The sequence below is a fragment of the Centrocercus urophasianus genome, unplaced genomic scaffold (genome assembly GCF_019232065.1).
Source record: "Centrocercus urophasianus isolate 14NV4802_14NV808 unplaced genomic scaffold, USGS_Curo_1.0 seq_14, whole genome shotgun sequence".
In the NCBI taxonomy this organism is placed as follows: Eukaryota; Metazoa; Chordata; class Aves; order Galliformes; family Phasianidae; genus Centrocercus; species Centrocercus urophasianus.
In genome coordinates this window covers 38,205,024-38,222,458 of record NW_024884586.1, presented here as the reverse complement: position 1 = coordinate 38,222,458, position 17,435 = coordinate 38,205,024, and the positions used below count along the sequence as shown (strand labels likewise).

Genomic DNA, 17,435 nt, shown 5'->3' with positions numbered 1-17,435 from the left:
TAAAGCAGTTAAAATGTCTGGCAAAATAGGTGCATATGCAGTATGCACACAGATGTGCATTTCTGAAGTGGTCTAGACACCGCGACGGAATTTTCTCCAGCTAGGGTGGAGATTTCTCAGAGATCCTGTTCTGTCTTTTTCAGGTGCAGAAACTATCTTGAGTGTTGGAGACTTTGTTTTACTGTCTCATCTCTGCTCCAGCCTCAAGTTTACTCTCTCTGACTTCAGTTGTTCTGTACGGAAGGATCCAATATCCTTCACTTAACAAAGCTTTTGGCAAATTTCTGTCAATTCTCCTGATTAGACTGCCTTGATACTGAAAGATTGAGGGCAGTATGTTGTTCCATATGTTCGATTTCTTACTCCTCTCTAGCAGGACTAGCAGAAAAGTATTTTTCCCTCTTAAGGGAAAAAACTATGTATTCCCACATCAGCCATTAATAGCATTCTATATGCAATATAATTAAAATAATCCCTTAACTAACTGTCTCTCAATTTAGATCCTTTTTCCTTATGAGAAGAAACATGCTCAATAACAAGCATGTTGCTTGCATTTCAATTTCCAGAATCATGTGTAATTTGTATAGAGCACTAAGATAATTTTCTGCGGCGCTGTCAAATGCTCCATCCTCTTTCTTCTCAGGGAATTTGGCTGCATGTCAATAAACAGAATGTTTTGAAACAGTGTGGTCATCACTTATTGGAAGCCAAGCTTTCATTTTATTGCAAGCTTTCCTAATGAAGCTTCCAAATAAAGTAAAATCATTTCTTTGATCTATGTTGATGTAAACTCAAGCAGAGGAGTAAGTTGCAGGGGAAGGAAATTCCATTTGTTGGTACTGGCATCTGAATATGTTGAAGCGGACAAAAGCAATCTGATTCACTATTATTTTGTACCAAGCACTTTCTGCTGAACACCTTTTTTCTTCTCATAAAGGGAACTAGACAGCAGGATTGCACTTTCTGCATTCCAGTTGGATTTCTGTCTGCTGATGACATGGTTCCTACATTATTCGGAGAGTACAGGATGGGGGATGGTGCACAACAAATAGGTGAATCCCAGTTTCATGTAATACTGAACTGGTGGGACTGCTTTCTAGCCAGATATTAATTTTGGGCTTAAACAGTTCTCTTTAAAATACTAGCTGTTTCAGAAGTAGAAACAGCTCAACAGAAACAGAAGGCTTAAGCATGAAATGCCTGACAAAGGCAGCAAGCAAACCAGGAACTGGATGGATGAGTTACGTGAGTCTAAACAGGTGCTGAGCTAAGAGTGGAGGGGCTTCTAGGAACATTTTTTGTATTCATTATTTTCTGTAAGCCCTCTCCTTTGATATCCTGATGTTCACCAGGCTGGAAACCAGTTTGGTAGCAGTGGCAGTAACTTCTGGGTGCAGAGTTCTCTTGTCAGCTATGGCTGAGTCAGTGCCTTTCTTTGGTTCCATACATGAGGAAGAAAATTTGTTCATTGGGTATGCAGAGGTCACTTGGTAAGCAGAGGATATGAGGAATCACAAGTATTCTCAGAGCTAATGACTTGAGGAAGATGTGATGTCTGAGTCGTAGTATGCTAAAACACTGGGGCCATCCTTTGTGCAAAAACAAAAAGTTGCAATCAGGTTTCTGTGGTGAGCAGACATGCTAACTTAACTGTCTTGTTTGTATAATGAAGTTCTGCATGCAGGAAAAAGCCGCAGGCACCTATATATCTTACTTGGAGCCTTGCTGGAAATGAATAAACATATTTTTGCATGGCAAGTTGTTGAGTTTAAATAAATGTCTAATTTCTGCCAAAAATACCCAGTCTCTTTCAGAGATCCAAGTGAAAAAAAGCTTGCATTACACATTTCTCATGTATGTCTCAGTGCACGTCTGGTCTCTGTAAAACTCCAAAAGGTTTATCCAGGGCTGTTTGCCAATGTCTTGGGAAACTGCAGTGGAAGTTCAGCGTTGGGTTTCAGGGTTAATGGAATAAAAGCCGTTTCAGTATGAAAGCTTGCCTGGCAGAGACATGCTCATCGCTCAGCGCCCTGTGTTTGCAGCAGGATGGGGATGCAGGGCCAGCAAGGCCTGGTCTTGCTGTCTGTGCTGGGCTGACGCTGTGTGGAGAGCATGGGAAGCTGCTTGGAATGCAAGCTCCAGGCCCAAGCTTCTGGAAGGCTAACAGGCTGCTTTTGTTCAGCTAGGAGTTAGGAATCCAGATAAGACTTGTGGAAGTAAGCAGGCAGCAGTAGTAATGCTGGAGGGAGGTGGGGAGTTGAACAGAAAGAGCAGTGTGGAAGCAGCCCCTTCTGGCTGATGTACAAGTCTGCTCTAAGTACCTTCTTTCTTACCTTGTTTTTTAAGAAACTCAGCAGTTCTGTGCCTTGATTAGTGGGTAAGAATTTAGCAGACGTTCTTGTACAGGGCTTTTTAGTTTGGCTTGCCACATATTACATGTTTTGTAGACAGGCATTGTAAGAAGGAGATTTCCACATCTCACACCTGGATGCTCATAATTCAGAGGATTATGGCAAAAAATTTCATCTTCAGTCACAGAATCACAGAATGGCCAGGGTTGGAAGGTACCTCCAAGATCATGAATCTTCAATACTAGACCAGTATTGAATGCTGCACTATTAGAAAAAGTGCCTCCAATTGATGTTAATAGGCTGAGCATCAGCTCTGTGGGAGAGCCATAAGCTCTCTGCAGACCTTTCAGAGGCTTGAGTGAGACACTGTGGTCATGAATGGGCTTTGCTGTCGAGGCTGATTGGTGTAACAGGAGTAGCTCTCTGGGTTGATGGAGTTGGATGCTTTTCAAATGCGCTGCCCCGGGGGATTCTGGTCTAGGTAAGACAAACTGTGGATAATGGTTCTACTAAATGAGTGTTCCTACAGCACTTTGTTTTCCTGCTTGCGTTTGCCAGGTAGCTGTGTGCAGGCTCCGTTGATAATGTTGTTAAAGATGACTGCAGCACATGCCTAGAACTGAGAGAAGTCCTGAGAAGGTCAGACTCTCAGAGGACAGTTACCAGATGCTTTCAGAAAGTCGGCTTACTGCAGGGGAAAGACAGATGGGGCAGTCAAATTTGTTATGTGACCTTGGAAGACCGAGCCAGTTCACCTCTTGTCTTTCTTCTGTTCTCTTTCTCCTTCCAAAAAAAAAAAAAAAAAAAAAAGGTAGGCAGCTGCTGTCTGTTGCTGTGCCCATTTTAGGTTAGCTGATCAGATGTGTTGCATTTCTTCAGTTTGATTTCCCTACCCAAAAAGAAGAGGCAGGCAATTGGAAGATTTGTAAGTAGGGCACAACATCAATATATTTAATCTAAGGCTTTCATTCCATACGCAGATTTAATGAGATAGATAGTTGGGTATATAGATAGATGCAGATATATTTGCACTAAGAACTGTCTGATGTGTGTCAGTGCAAATTTTTGTCTTGTCTATTTAGCCTTTCTTGGTAGCTGATAACAGTGTGATATTTCTATGAATGGCAAACCAATGTTTCTGGTTTGGCTACATTATTTGCAACTATAGCGAATAGTTGTGTTTATTGCCTAAATCTGATTGATGATGTTTAAGTTGAAAACTGTTAATGGAACAACTTTGTGGGTGTCTTCATGTATGTTATGATTGTATATTGTCCAAATGCAAGAATGCATGCTGTCTCTATTTAAACCTCATCTTGCCTTATAAAAGCCACAGAAGCCTCGAGTTTATTTGTTAACCAAAACATGGAAGACAGCTGTTTTAATAAAGAGACGTTGACAGCTGTTAGAATTCTCAGAGAAAGCTGCTTATAAAATATGTATGCAGGTTTTACTAGCCTTGGTGTACATGAGTTAAAAATTAAAAACTATATTGAAAAGAAAGTAATTTTATGTTGCGTCACACTGAACAGTGAGGCAGAAGCCTTAAGGAAGTCCCAGAGTAAAAAAAATAAATAAATAATGAAAATGCTAGTTTGCATCTGCCTTAAATCTTTTATTTTTTAGCTGCTCTCTGCCTAGATGGAAATTTGTAAAAGCATCATGATTTTGTTAGCCTCCTAGAGAAAGGGCTTTTCTGCAGATGCTGGAGGAAGTTTTTTCCTCAATCATTTTGACAGCCTTACCTATGCTGGAAAAAAAATGTATTCTTCTCTGCCCTTCTCATTTTCCATTTCCAGTCGAAATGGACTTATGGTCCAGTCTAGCTTTTTCTGTAGTACAAGAAGAAATCTGTGAGGTAGTTTTCAACTGGCTGGCTGGGGAAACTTCAGCTGTGAGACGGAGTACAAACTGTATCCTTAGGTAAGCACTGCAGTCTGCTACAGTAAGATTGCCTGTTGCACTTTAAATAAATAAGTTTAAATAAAGGAAAGCAAGGCTCTGGTTTCTGGATAGTTTTACAGGTAGGTAAGCTGGAGTGCAGGTGCATGTCTTGATTCAACTTTATCTGCATTGCTCCAGCTCTTGCTAAATCTTAATTCCTGTTGCAAAAGATGTGGTCTTTGAAAGGAGGTAGGCGGAAGGCTTGATTATCTTGCCTGGTGCAGTTCAGAGATTCAGTGGTAAAGCTGTGTTGATAGTGCTCATAAGCAGCATGGGCCCACATGAGTACTGGTAGAGTTTGGAGGAGTTGTGCTTGAGTTGACTTTAGATTTGATGGTATCAGGCTGAGAGAACAGGCGTTTGACTCAATGCTTTTTGCCAGTTTTGTTTGAAAGGCACCTGAGAGTTAGAAAGACCCATGCAAATACAGGAATTCTACCTGTCATTTTGGGAAAAGCATGCTGAAGGGCATCACCATGTAGTTGACATGCAGCTTAAACGGAAAGCTGTGTCGGTCTGTCACGGTGGGTTTTGTGAGCTGCTAGCTTTCCTGGCTCTGACAAGGAGGTTCCCAAAGTGGTGATGCTTTGTAAGGTCTCAAGCCCAAATTGAACCTGCAAGCCTGCGCTTTCAGGCTCCTTTGTAGCTGAGTACACTGTTGTGTGTGTCTGTCCTACTGGGGAGCAAGAGAAGTTTGCTTGCTGTAGGCACCAGAGCTGCAGGGTGATTCCTTGGGGCAAGTATGTGTAGCTAACTGCCAGCAGGGTTGCTGACTCTTTCTTCAAATTAAGTGCTCTTTGTTTCACCTTGCAGTTTGTGACTAGCCGTCCTACCTTGTTTCACTTTCTTAAAACAGCATTGTTCTGTCACTCTTTTTAAATCTTATTTTGCACAGTGGCTTAGCAGTACATTGTGCTTTTCCAGCACATCATGTGTACTTTTACTTGCAGTGAAAAATGTGATGGAACAAGTTTCTCAGAGTAGCTAGTGAGGGAGCAGTTTAATTATCTGTGTTGCCTGGGATGTAGACCCATTACTTTGAGTGCTGGTGTGGCCTTGGTGAAGTTAACTATGGAAAGTGAACTCCTGTTATTTGGAAAACTGAAAAATCACCTGTTTATTGGATCCTCAGCTGCTGCAAACGAGAAATGTCAGGACTGTTTACCATTAGCTTTCATCTAGAGCAGTTCTAGCAGTGTTACCCAAACATGACGCTGAAGTCTTCATCAAGTCAATGTGAGTCTTCCTTTTGACTTTAGTGTAGGTGCCTTTTTGTGGCAAGCCTTTCAGAATGGTTTTAGTTTCTTACATTGCAATTTAGTACTGGGGAAGTTGAGGCGATCCTAATGCCTGTCTTCCTTCTCCAGCATAACAGCTGTTAAGAAGTTTGAAATAGTTTTTCCTGCATTTTGACAGTATCTGGAAATTCAGATGTAAACAAATTACCAGTCAACTAGCTAATGCACCTTTTTGCCCTTTTTTTCCCAAGTTACATGATGAGTCACACGTTACATGGAGAAAATACACGTATCTGATTTCGAGGGCTCCAATGACAATGGAAAATGAAGTTTTTTAGGACTCTTCTTTCTGCCTAATGACTTCCTTATTCAGGAGAACAAGAAGCTAATTTTTAACTACTTGTTTAATATGAGAGGAGAGTAGCTGACAATGATAGAAAATGTAATTTTTTAGAAGCTTGTGAATGAAATAAGTCTTAAAGCATTTTATACAGTACCAAGGAGTTTTATCAATGCATGTAGAAAACTTATGCCTTGGTGTAACACTTAATTGAGCATATCATGACACTGGAGAGCAAATAGGCAATATCAAGTGTTTTTCGAAATATAAACCTTTTCATGTGAAGTTTTAGTTCATTTTGTTTATAAAATGTGAATAGGTCTGTGTGTTTCTAGAAGCCTGTTGCAGCTTCTGCACTGAGTTTACAGTATACATAGAAGATAAATACTTTATCTATTCTCAGTAGCAATATTGTCTTCTGCCGTGGGATTCTGTCTACTCTTTTCAAGTCTCTCAGTCATCACTGGTGCCTTGTGACCTTTGAAAGACTATTGAAAGGGATGGCTCAAGTGTTTGCTTTTTGCAGAGGGTCACATTAACATTAGGGTGACTGGGATTATGGAGAGACAAAGGGAGCCTGGCACAGGGAGAGCATACGTACTTTTTGCAGCTCTTAAGGAGACAGGCAGTTTATTGAAGCCAAAGGGTGGTGCTGGAACAACTTAGCGTTTATAAGGACTGTGACCTTTGGGAAATAATGTCTTGTAATGGAAGATACAGTGCCAAGGCAGCTTGGTTTGAAGATGATTTTTAATAAGTTTATAGAGAGAGCATGTGGTGTGGCTGCTTGCCATAGGTGGAAACTGGATCTGATAAGGTCTGAAGGTCTCATTGGTGTTGTGTGCCTATGGTTGAAAGCTAAACCCTGTGTAATTGCTCATAATTGCCACCAGGTATTAAATACGCCTTTGAATGTCTGGCAGGATGAATAGTTCATTGTCTTAAATCATTTTTCTGTGCATCTGTTAATCGTTCCTTCTTCCCATGATTGCGCCTCTTTTTTCTTTCTTCTTTTTTTCTTCCCTTGTTACTGTGGTTTTGTTCCTCTTCTGGGGAAAACAGTGAGTATGGACTCACAGGACCCAAGATCGCTGCATTCCAAGAACATCATGCAGAGATCAGCACCATGGAAATGTCTTAAATGTCGAGTTTAAAAAGAAAACAGAAGAAAACAGATCCTTTCAAGTTTGTATTAGTGAAATGTAGACTTCATATTTAGTGACTTAAGGTAGTTTACTCCCTATGGTCACTGTTCAGAGTGTCTGGTTTCTTTCTTTTGTGGCTTTCTCCTCCTTGCAGCTTCAACCACTGTAGTCTTGATGTTGGATACTTCAGTTTGTCATTGGTCTGGCAGGATGACAGGTTAGTGGGGTTCTAGCTGGCTCTTTCCCAGAAGGTGACTGTGTTGTGGTGGAATTGGAGGTGTGTGGAGGCATTGTGGTCCCTCAGGTAAATGCCAGAGTGATGTTGCTGCCTGCCCTGCCCAAAAGCTCTCCTTTTAACTAATCCATTTCCTGGCATCTTGTTCTGGTATGGTGCTCAAAGGAGCATTTTTAAAGCTGTAGATGGGATGATATAATGCTTTGAAGATGTGGAGAAGAGCAGATGGCTCTCCCAACTGTCACGTGGGATGGCTGCATGAAAATTGCTTGCCATGTTGTTGTAGCGTCTGATGTATGAGGTCTGTTCCCCATTCTATGTGATTCTATGTGATTATAATAAGAAGGATGAAATGCACGTATGTGACTATTCCCCATGATTTTTTTCTATTTAAAAGATCCTCAGTGGCTGTCAGAGGTCCCATTTCTTCAGCCTAAAACATTTAAAACACACAACGCTATCTGTGGCTACCTATCTATAAGGGTATACTTGATTGCCCTTCTCCTCTGGATCTATGATGCTTTACATAGATACGGAAAACCAAGGATTCTGCCCATCCCAAACATCAACTTCTGACCAATTTCAGTCATAAGTCTTTCAAAATTACTGATGGAAGAAGAGCAAAACGTTTCTAAATGGAATAGCTGGATTTATATTAGCAAAATTACCTCTGATTAATTCCCTGCTTAATAGATTGGGTGCAAAGCAAAAATAAACCACACAAAAAAAAAAAAAAAATTCCTGTGTTACTTCCAAGTCTTGTAGCTTTTCAGGTGCCTTCAACTAATTTCAGTTTGACCTATGACTGTAAGCCTGCGCCTCCCAGCAGCACGCACTGCACTGGGGCTGCTGTCTGGTTGCTTCTGTCATGGGCAGTAATGACTGTTCATCAGTGAGGGAAGGTAATAAAAGCATGGATCCTCAAAATATTCCCTGACAGAAATACAGGGTGCCCTGCTGATGGAAAATCTCATGCAAATTAGCTGAGCTTGCCTTTATGCCTGGAAGAAAAAACAGGATGTCTGTGAGGCTGTGGGGTGGCTGGTGTTTGCTGCATTTTGCACTTCGCTTTGGGACTTCTTGTAGGGTGCCATCCTCCGTGCCTGATAATTTCAGGTGGAAAATCTTACTGGATGTTGGTTTTGCTCTGGTTCATTAATAGTTATGCAAATCCCTTTGAAACCAAAACTTTTCTTTTATTTTTTATGTCAAAGCAATATGTTATTATTTGCTACTTTTGTAAATGGAACCTTCTGGAGGTGAAACATCCTCAGATCTGAGAAAATGAACTTTGCTGCATGCCTTAATAACTGCTTAGACTATTAAAGCAGGTATCATGATTGCTTTTTAGTTCTCAAAATGTAAATTGCTTGCCATTTTTCAATCTGTCACTCAGTCCAGACAGCAAAAATATGCTACTTAATTTAACCCTGGCTGTAATGTATGACATAATAATTTTTTTCTTTTTAACTGTCATTCACTATGGTATTTTAGTCCGAGATGCTGGGGTGAATTAGTTCAAACTGTTTACTTTGGATGTTAAAGCAACCGAAACTGTTCCATATACTTTGAGACTATGGTAGAAGATCAGTACTAAGACTCCAGTTTATGGGTTCATAGTAACTTGATATCAAACTCTTCCCTGAATCCACAGACAGCTTCATAACTTCTTAAGTCATGTAATGTGGTAACCTACTTTAATCACTGTTGTGTGGTTGTAGAGTTGTCCACGTGCCTCGGGTATAGAATTAAGTTGTGATGGGCTTCTGGGTTTCATTCAGAACAGCAGATAACTTCAACAATTTTGTTTTTTTTTTTTTTTTTTCTTGAGATGTTGTAGTGTCTGATTAAATGAAAGCTCAGCACTGAAGGAAGCGTGTGCTAAAGCAGTCAGAAATTTGTGATGCCTGTGAATATGTTTCCATAGCTTTAGGTAGGCTGGACCAGTTGAAGACATTGAAGCTTTGGTGTGAATTAGGTGTTTAGTTTTACCACTTTCAGCCAATTTTCTTCTTCTCTTTTTCTCCAGAGGATTTCTAGCATTGGCTATTTTTACTTTTCCTGGCTGATATAAGATCCCAGTCTGGATATTCTTTAGAATTATATTTGTTTTAAAAATAGTGACCTCTAGGAACATTGTTTAAGAGTGGCCATTTTTCAAGCATTTGCTCAAGGAAAGTAGGCGAGCAGTCTTGCTTTGATGTGGTTGTGTCACACCTTGGGAAGGGGGAGGGAAACACAGCTAATGGGGATCACTCTCTTCCCCTCAGAAAAAAGGGATTGTATTGCAGAGCTTGTTTTGGATCCCATGTAGCCAGTTCCAGGAGATGTCTGGACAAGCTGGGAATAGATGCACTTCCTCAGGCAGGATATGACTTGGTTTCAGGCCATGTGCTGGTTCTGTCAGGCTCCCAGACTGGCTCATTGGCAACTGCTCCACCTTACCTGCACACCCTTTGTGGGCAGCCCCTTGCTGCCGAGTTGCTTATGGCCTGTGGTCTGCTTCCTTCTGCCCACTGATTTTTTTGGGGGTTCCTAGAGTTTTTCATGTGGGGGAACAGCTTGCTTTCCACTCCCAATCTGTTTCCTGCAGGATGTGGGACAACTAGTGTGGTGACATGGTGCTATGTACTCGGCTGTGGAGCTCCCACCTTGGTGCCTCACAGCCACCACCTGTCCGTCCCTGTGGCTTTGTGGCACTGCCAGGTGGTGATGTAACAGAGACACGAGGCTGCTTGCTGTCCTGGTTACTTGGGTATCTTTGGTTTTTTAAATAACTTAATTTCACAAAAAAAAACCCAAACTATTTTGATAGAGGATTTATCCCCAGTTACCTAACCCACAAAACACACATGCTTCTATGGTTTCTTGTCTCTTGGGTTTAAATGTAAGTAGTTCTAATACTTCAGATAACCAAAGGGGAAAGCCGGCTACTGAGAAAGAGGAAGACCCGGTGCTGCAAGCCAACCTTGCTAATCGCTTCCTCCTTCCCATGGCCACTAAGTGTGTGACAGCGTCTTCAGCACCGGATGCTTCTTGCTATTTGTTAGCGGAAACAAAAGCTGTAGGCTAGCTTCTACCTTGTGCTGATGCAGTACAGTTGGTTTCAGTAATTCCTGGTCAATTTGCAGAGTCCATTTTGGGGTCATTATAGAAAGCCTTTAGGCCCATTCGTTCTCAAGTAGCTTTGGCAACCAGCTTTCACGTATTTCTTTTCTGCAAAGTAGGACAAAACTTATTCAATGTGTGTAGGCATGGCAAAAAATGCAGTCTTTTCCATCAGATGCCGTCTTTCAAGGAGCTTTGGAGTAGTCCTTGCTGTAGCCTGGTGTATTTTTATGACGCTTCTGAGTTCTCTTTACTCCAGGGCAGACACAGCAAAAATGTAGCTGGTTTGGTTATTTTAAGTCTTAGCTTACAGTGCTTGGAATGGCTCACCAGTTGCTGCTGCACTCATTTACAAAAAAAGAAAAGCACACAACACTTCCTACCTAGTATTTCTTGTTTATGTCACTTAGCTGTGTGAAAGTCATTGTTTCAGCAATTTGGCTATTAACTCTTTCTCTATAGGAGTCTTTTTCTTCCCAGAGCATAATTGGAATGCATCTGGCTAGCCTCAGGTGCTGTTCTGCAGCAATGCTTCCCACACTCTAATAGCAACACATCAATCACCCACCATTTACAGGCTACTGTTATTTGCAAGAGGGCTTTGAAATTCTCTGTAAGAGGTGCTTGGTTTCATTTTCTTTATAATTTCCTTGCTGAGCAACGATGAGCTCTGTTGTGACTATGTAGTGCATGCATACTGCTTTTCAGCCAGAGAAACTCCAGGCTTGTGAAGTGGAAGAAAGGAGAAATTTATGTCATAGATGCTGATGGATTGCCTGTTCCTTTGGGCATCTTTGTAACCGCCTTCCAAAAGAAAGACTTACTGTATTGGGGAGAAAACTGGAGGAGCCATTGTGCATTCAGCAGTGTGCAACAGTTGTGACTGTGGAAAGCAACATAGGCCCTCATAGATAGAAGGGCGCTGGGGACAGTCAGGCAGCGCTGCCCTGACCTCTCCAGCAAGGGTCTTTGATTTTCACAGATGAGGTTAGTGGGAATGAGGAAAAAAGATTCCAGTCATGTCCTTGCTGAGGCTTTTGATTCTTAAATTAAATTCCTTATGTCCTCAAAGTGAGGAGAAGTTCATGATGTATTTAAATAGCCCTCATGTAGTGGGAAAGTGGCATGGAATAGGAATGACTGGGCTTTGTGCCAGATACTTAGTTCTGCTCTCCAGACTAAAGCAGAAATGGTTTGTTTTTCTTGATAACTTGTCAAATGCACTGACTGAACATTGCTGGGCTGCGTGTACCTGAATCTCAATTCTCATACTAGCAGAGTAGATTGGACTGAACTGGCTCTGCCAGTTTCAGTTCTTGACGTTTTGATTTATGATTAAAACTGAGATGCTCTCCCCCTCGCATCACCCACTTCCCACCTTTGTCCACTGGGTAGCTGCATTGGTCTCAGCATTACAGCTGCTCAGTGCATGTCCCATGTCCCATGTCCCCATTGAGACCATGGTTCAGAGACTGCAAACATGCTTCATAGGCAGAATAGAACTGAGCAAATGCTTTCCTGAATTTGAATCAGCGAATGCAGATCTTTAGTGTTTGTGTTCTAGTATGAAGCAGCCTTTTACCTTTAATGTTTGCTGTGCGTTTTTCTCACGTTCCAACAATAATCTTTTTGTTGTTTTTTTTTTTTCTTTTTCAGGAAAAGAGGAGTAGAAGTAGTACAGGTGAGTAAAAACTATTCAGTTATTTTTTCTTTCTTTTTTTTTTTTTCTCTGCTATCAATCCCGTTTTTGGGAAAAGAAATGGATTCATTTTTGTCAACTATGCATCAAGCTCATCTAGTAGAGGTGACTAAGTGAAAGTGGAGATGAAGTTGGCTTTTCTTGTCTTTATTAATTATAAAGATCTGATAGCTGATTAAGTGATATTAATCTGTGCTTACTTTATTTAAGGACGGTCAGATCTAGCAGAAACAGGAGCTTGCCTTTCAAACAGAAGTAGTGGTGTTTTTGTAACCTAGGGAGCAGAGAAGTGATACTGAAGTGCTTTGAAGTTTTAGCCCCTCTGCTGTTAAGTATAAATGTTAGCTACGTCCAAGTGGTCATATTTTACACAAGATGGTACTTAAAGGGTGATGCCAACTTGGGAAAGGAATTATGTTAGTATGACAGCTGTTTTGTTATGCCTGCTAAGTCAGAGGACTGTGCTCCTAAAAGATCGAATGGGGAAGCACGTTCTTTTCTTTTGGCCCCTTGTGTGTACTTAGAATAGCTGAGTGTCACAGGATTCACTCTTCCTAGTGCTTACCTGATGCTCATTTTCTAGTCTAACGTATGCTCGATGTGTTCCTCACACATAGAATCATAGAATCATTGAAGTTGGAAAATATCATCTAGTTCAACTGTCAACCTGCCACCACCATGCCCACTAATCCATGTCTCTCAGTGCCACGTCTCTGCATTTCTTGAGTACCTCCAGGGATGGTGACTCCACCTCCTCCCTGGGCAACCTGTTCCAATGCCACTCTTTATTGAGAAGAAATTTTCCATAGTAGCCAACCTGAACTTTCCATGGTGCAGCTTGAGACTATTTCCTCTTGTCCTATTATTTCTTATGTCCCAGTAGCAGCAATGAACCTGCCTCAATAGAGGAGAAATGGGCGTTAGTCCCTGATAGTTGATGCTGTTCTTGTGTCCTTGTGACTTCACACAAACATGAAGTAGGGACATTTTAAAAGAAAAAAAAAAAAATAATCCATATGATTCTAAAGAATCTTGTCAGAAAAGGCTTTTAAAAAATTACTAGCTAACCTTGGACAAAGTCTTTCTAGTAGGTCTGGTTATCTGAGAACTGCATGGTATTATGAGCAAAGAAGGCACATATTTCATGTCTGAATTTAGGCTTAATTCTAGTACCCTTTCACCACTGCAGCAGCATCTTCCTTGCTTTGTACCTTCTATTGCTCAGAACTAAGAAGCAGCTCCTGTTATAAGTTCTGATAGAGCACCTCTGGATTGATAAGTGCAACCAACGTATGCAAAGTACGTCCTCAACAAGCAGCACAAGGAGAAAGCTAGCCTGTGTTTGTGGCATTCTTTGGTTTACAGTCCAATGTCTGCATTTGTTATACATGCCTAGTTCCTGCTGTGTGCACTATAGCTGTGCCTGTATGAAATGAATTAAATGATCCTATGATTAGATAAAGAGAACAGATGCTGTTTTACCTCTTGGGCTAAAGTTGCTGTCCTTCAGTGTATTATTTAAGTCTTTGCTGTATCAGTGTATGCAAGATGCACAAATGCATTTATTTAGTTAGGTTTTTTTGCTGATGTTTAGTAACTTAATGGCTAGTCATTAGATATTCACAAAATAATTGGAAAGAATGTATTTATTCAGAGAGCATTTGGGAAACATTTGGACAGAACTAAGCAGGACTTTGTAGAGTTTCTTAGATGGTTTCAAATTTTACAGCATTGTTGAGATGCCACACTAACCTATACTGGGAATCTGTGCCCCAAAGGCATACCTGGAATATCAATGCCTGATGCTCTGCTAGAGCAGGGTGGATGGCCACGTGTTTTCACTGCTGGCCTGCATGATGCTTTGTACATGCTAAAGCATGTACTTGTAGTAGTAAGAGATATCTTGGATATCTGTTCTTTGCCTACTCAGTATTCCTAGGAAGCGTGGCTTTTGTCACCTTGCACTGTCTTTCCACTAGCCCTGCTTTTAGGTAGAGAATATCTTGATACCGGTCTGCTGGACAAAGTTTGTCTGACAGGGGGGGTGTTGTTTACCTATGTTGAGCAGCAAGGTTTCTTTGATTTGTTTCTCCTTCTCCTTTAAAGAACCTGCTCTGGTGTGAGCTGTCTCAAGAGAAGCCAGCTCTATGCATGGTAGAAGACAAATCACTCAAAACGTAGAATACTGATTATCTGTTTTCCTCTTTACATAAATTCCTTTTTTTTTTCTTTTTTTTTTTTTTTCTTTTTTTCCTGAATGCATACATGCTTCCCAGTTAAAAGTAGCAAATCAGAAGATGAGGTTCAATTACTAGTTTCCAGGTACCATAATGGACTGGTTTGTGTTGATTTCTGCAGACAGATAATAGTTCATTCTTTTCCAAAAATGTTGTACAAGAGCAGGAATTAATTTCCTACTACAGAACAGAAGTCTTAGAAAATTCTTCAAGTAAGCACATACGTGACTTCTGTTTTCTTTGTGCCTCGACTATTCTGGCATCTTCTTATTTTGTTTACTTAGGGCTACTTTCACTGTACAGATTTTCTATACAGTGTTAGATAGCAGTCAAGGTTCTGTACACTGTTAGATAGCAGACAAGATTCTGTGACTTGTGTTCAAGTTCTCTGTTTTATCTCTTCTCAGGCTTTGTTATAGCAGAAAGGGTAGTTCCAGCTTCCTGTTTTTATTGGGCTGGGAGACACGCACATTGTCCAATGAGAAGTAGTAGAAGAGTAGGACTGGCAATGGAAAGCTAAGCAGACATGACCCTCTGTTTGAGTTTAAGAAATTGTTTAAGTTCCATATTGAAAACAAAGAACCTCTCAACTCACTGGGTGATAAATAATTTTCTTTGTTATTCTTTACAGAAGTCCTAATTAAATTCTAACAATGAGAATTCACTATAAACTCAATGCATAGGAGCTGAAATGCATTGTGTTATTTAGTACAAGTGAGTAACACCCATCAAGCTGTCTAGCTTAAAAGATAGTGCAGAAAATGAATCAAAAAGCTTTCAAAGTTATGAAGTTTCCAAAGTCTGAGCCTGCACCCAAACATTTGGGAGCCTCGGATTTATTCTGATCAGACTAGCTCATGTCTTTTTTTCCGGTGGCAGAAGTCTGAATAACAACATAAGGTTTGGAAGTGTTTTAGACCTATATTTGCCTCTTGAGACTTAAATCCTAGTCAGTGGGGCAGCTACAAACCATTATTATATTAGAAGGGGAACCAAGCAGAAAGTTCCCTGGATCAAGGTCTGTGTTCAATCTCTTGCCTTGTGGCAGGCTGTTTTCTTGGTTTTTAAGTAGGCATCACCACCACCGTGTTAGGGTGGTTATCCTGCTTGTACACAGAGAGGTAAGGAAATGCTGTTGTTCCGTTTTTAAGGTGGGAACTGAAACAAACAAACAAACAAAAAGGAACTGAAGGCCGTATGCAAGCTCTGCAGGAATGCTGTTTCTCTTCCAGCCCAAGTGGTGTTTTGGCAGCTGTGCTGACAGCGCTGCATGGAACAGGGTAGAGCTCAGACGTCTGGGGAGCTGTGGGTTCTCAGACCCTGGGCTGTTGCCTGTCATCCTGATTTATTTTCTTGCCAGCTCCCCCAGCCTCTTGCAGCTGGAGCCGCCTGAAGAGGTAGCCAGTGGTGGGGTGGCTATGCCCTGAATGGTGACATGTACTCAGAGCCCCAGTAGTACCATGGCCTGTATGCCATTGGGCAGGCAGCAGCTTTGGCACTAGCCTGGGCTGCCAGGGCACTAAGTGCTTCAACAAAAGCCTTTCTTAATTTCTTTCATCAGTTTCAAGGGGAATACTGCTTCTGTAGTTATGCAGTGATTGGCTAATTAGACATTAGCAGTAATAAAAAAATCTTCTCTATTAATGGAATCTAGCAAATATGGGTTTTGAGAAGTTTCTGAAACATAAAGCTGTTTCTGACCCTTTTTTTTTTTTTTTTAAAGCTTGCTTTTGTTCAGTTTCACCCCTCAAGATTAATGTAGGGCCAAATTTAGAGTTGCATACTGTCAGCTTTTCTTCAGCCACTACAGTATTCTATTTCTTATAACTGTGCATTGGTGAGGAAAAGAAAGAACATCTCCATATACCTTGTTTTTCAGGAAAAAATCTGTTTGGCTTAGTTTGAAGAATGTGAGATTGAAAACATGTGCAGTGAAGTGGAAATCATCACAAGTACCTCTGATGGGGACATGCATTTATTTTTGTTTCACAAGCTATGCAAATCCAGAATAATTAGCTGCAGCCCTTTGGCTTCTGACAAATTGCCAGTTCCGTCTTTGTGTGACAAAGTTTGGAGCCTTCGTATTTCTCGGGACTTCAAAGCCCTTTCAAGCACTTCCACACCCAGGCTTTCCTAGAGCTCTAACTTACTTTTTTTTTCTTTCAAATTTTAAATAGTTAAGATTTCCTATTTTCCATGTGTATTTTTGGTTCTGATGAGCACTAATGCTCTCTTTTATCTTGGAGAGATGTTCTAGTTGGTTGGCTATAAAACTGGGATTAGTCATTGTATTTCAAGCTGCACATTTTTTAATAGCAATGGGATATGGAGGACAACATGTTTTTCAGTGTGGAACAGCTGATTGTAGTAGTTACAATGGTCTAGGCTGCTGTTTTGTTTTTCCTTTCTTTCCCTTCAGCCCTTTGGGAATTAAGATATTTGAAATCTTTTACTTTCGAGAAGCAAACTGTCCTTTGGGCTGTGAGTTTTACTTATGACAGCAAAGGAGAATTGAGGGTCCCTTACCCCCTTCCTAAATCTTCAATCAAAGTGAAATACCAATGGCAAGAGTTTCCACTAATTGTTGCCAGGGAACAGTTGTTTTCTTGAAATGCAGAGAGGTTTATTTTCACATGAAGTATTAATGGAATAGGCTTGGAACGGCAGCAGTCTAATGAGAAGAGAGCTTATAAAGTATATATTCAAAAGCATGTACAGAAAGATGTGACTGGAAAGCTTCCAAAGCAAGCAGGTTTATTGAGATGTTGGAGAGCTGGCTCTGTAGTACAGGGAGGAAAAAGTTTTATTTTTACATGCATGCCAACCCCTCGTTACAGTGCATGTTCTCCTCAGTATGGCAGTCAGTTTTGTCTGTATTGCATTTTTGGAAATGATGCTGCAAAAGCCCTCCAACCCTTCTTAGTCTGGATTGTCTAGATGCTTTGTGTGTGCTGGGAGGTGAAAGCAGCTGGTTAAAATCTTGAGAACATTATAACACAGAAGCATGCAGTGATAGTGCTTAGTATTTGGGAAGCGTCAGAGTGGGGTCTTCAAAAAATAATAAGTTGCAGTGATAAAAGTCCCTCAGGAATAGCAAGTCTGTGGAAAAAAAAACAAAACTGCCAGGCCTCTGATCCT

The 17,435-nt window shown here is 40.9% G+C and overlaps 1 protein-coding gene across 1 annotated transcript in view; it reads left to right on the top strand.

The window, feature by feature from the left end:
* The window catches only part of ITPK1 (inositol-tetrakisphosphate 1-kinase), a 132,396-nt gene that overhangs the window by 19,077 nt on the left and 95,884 nt on the right, over positions 1-17,435 (top strand). The window contains exon 2 of the mRNA XM_042813494.1: positions 12,018-12,042. Within this exon, the coding sequence (XP_042669428.1) occupies positions 12,018-12,042 (25 nt within the window). The remainder of the gene's footprint in view (positions 1-12,017; positions 12,043-17,435) is intronic.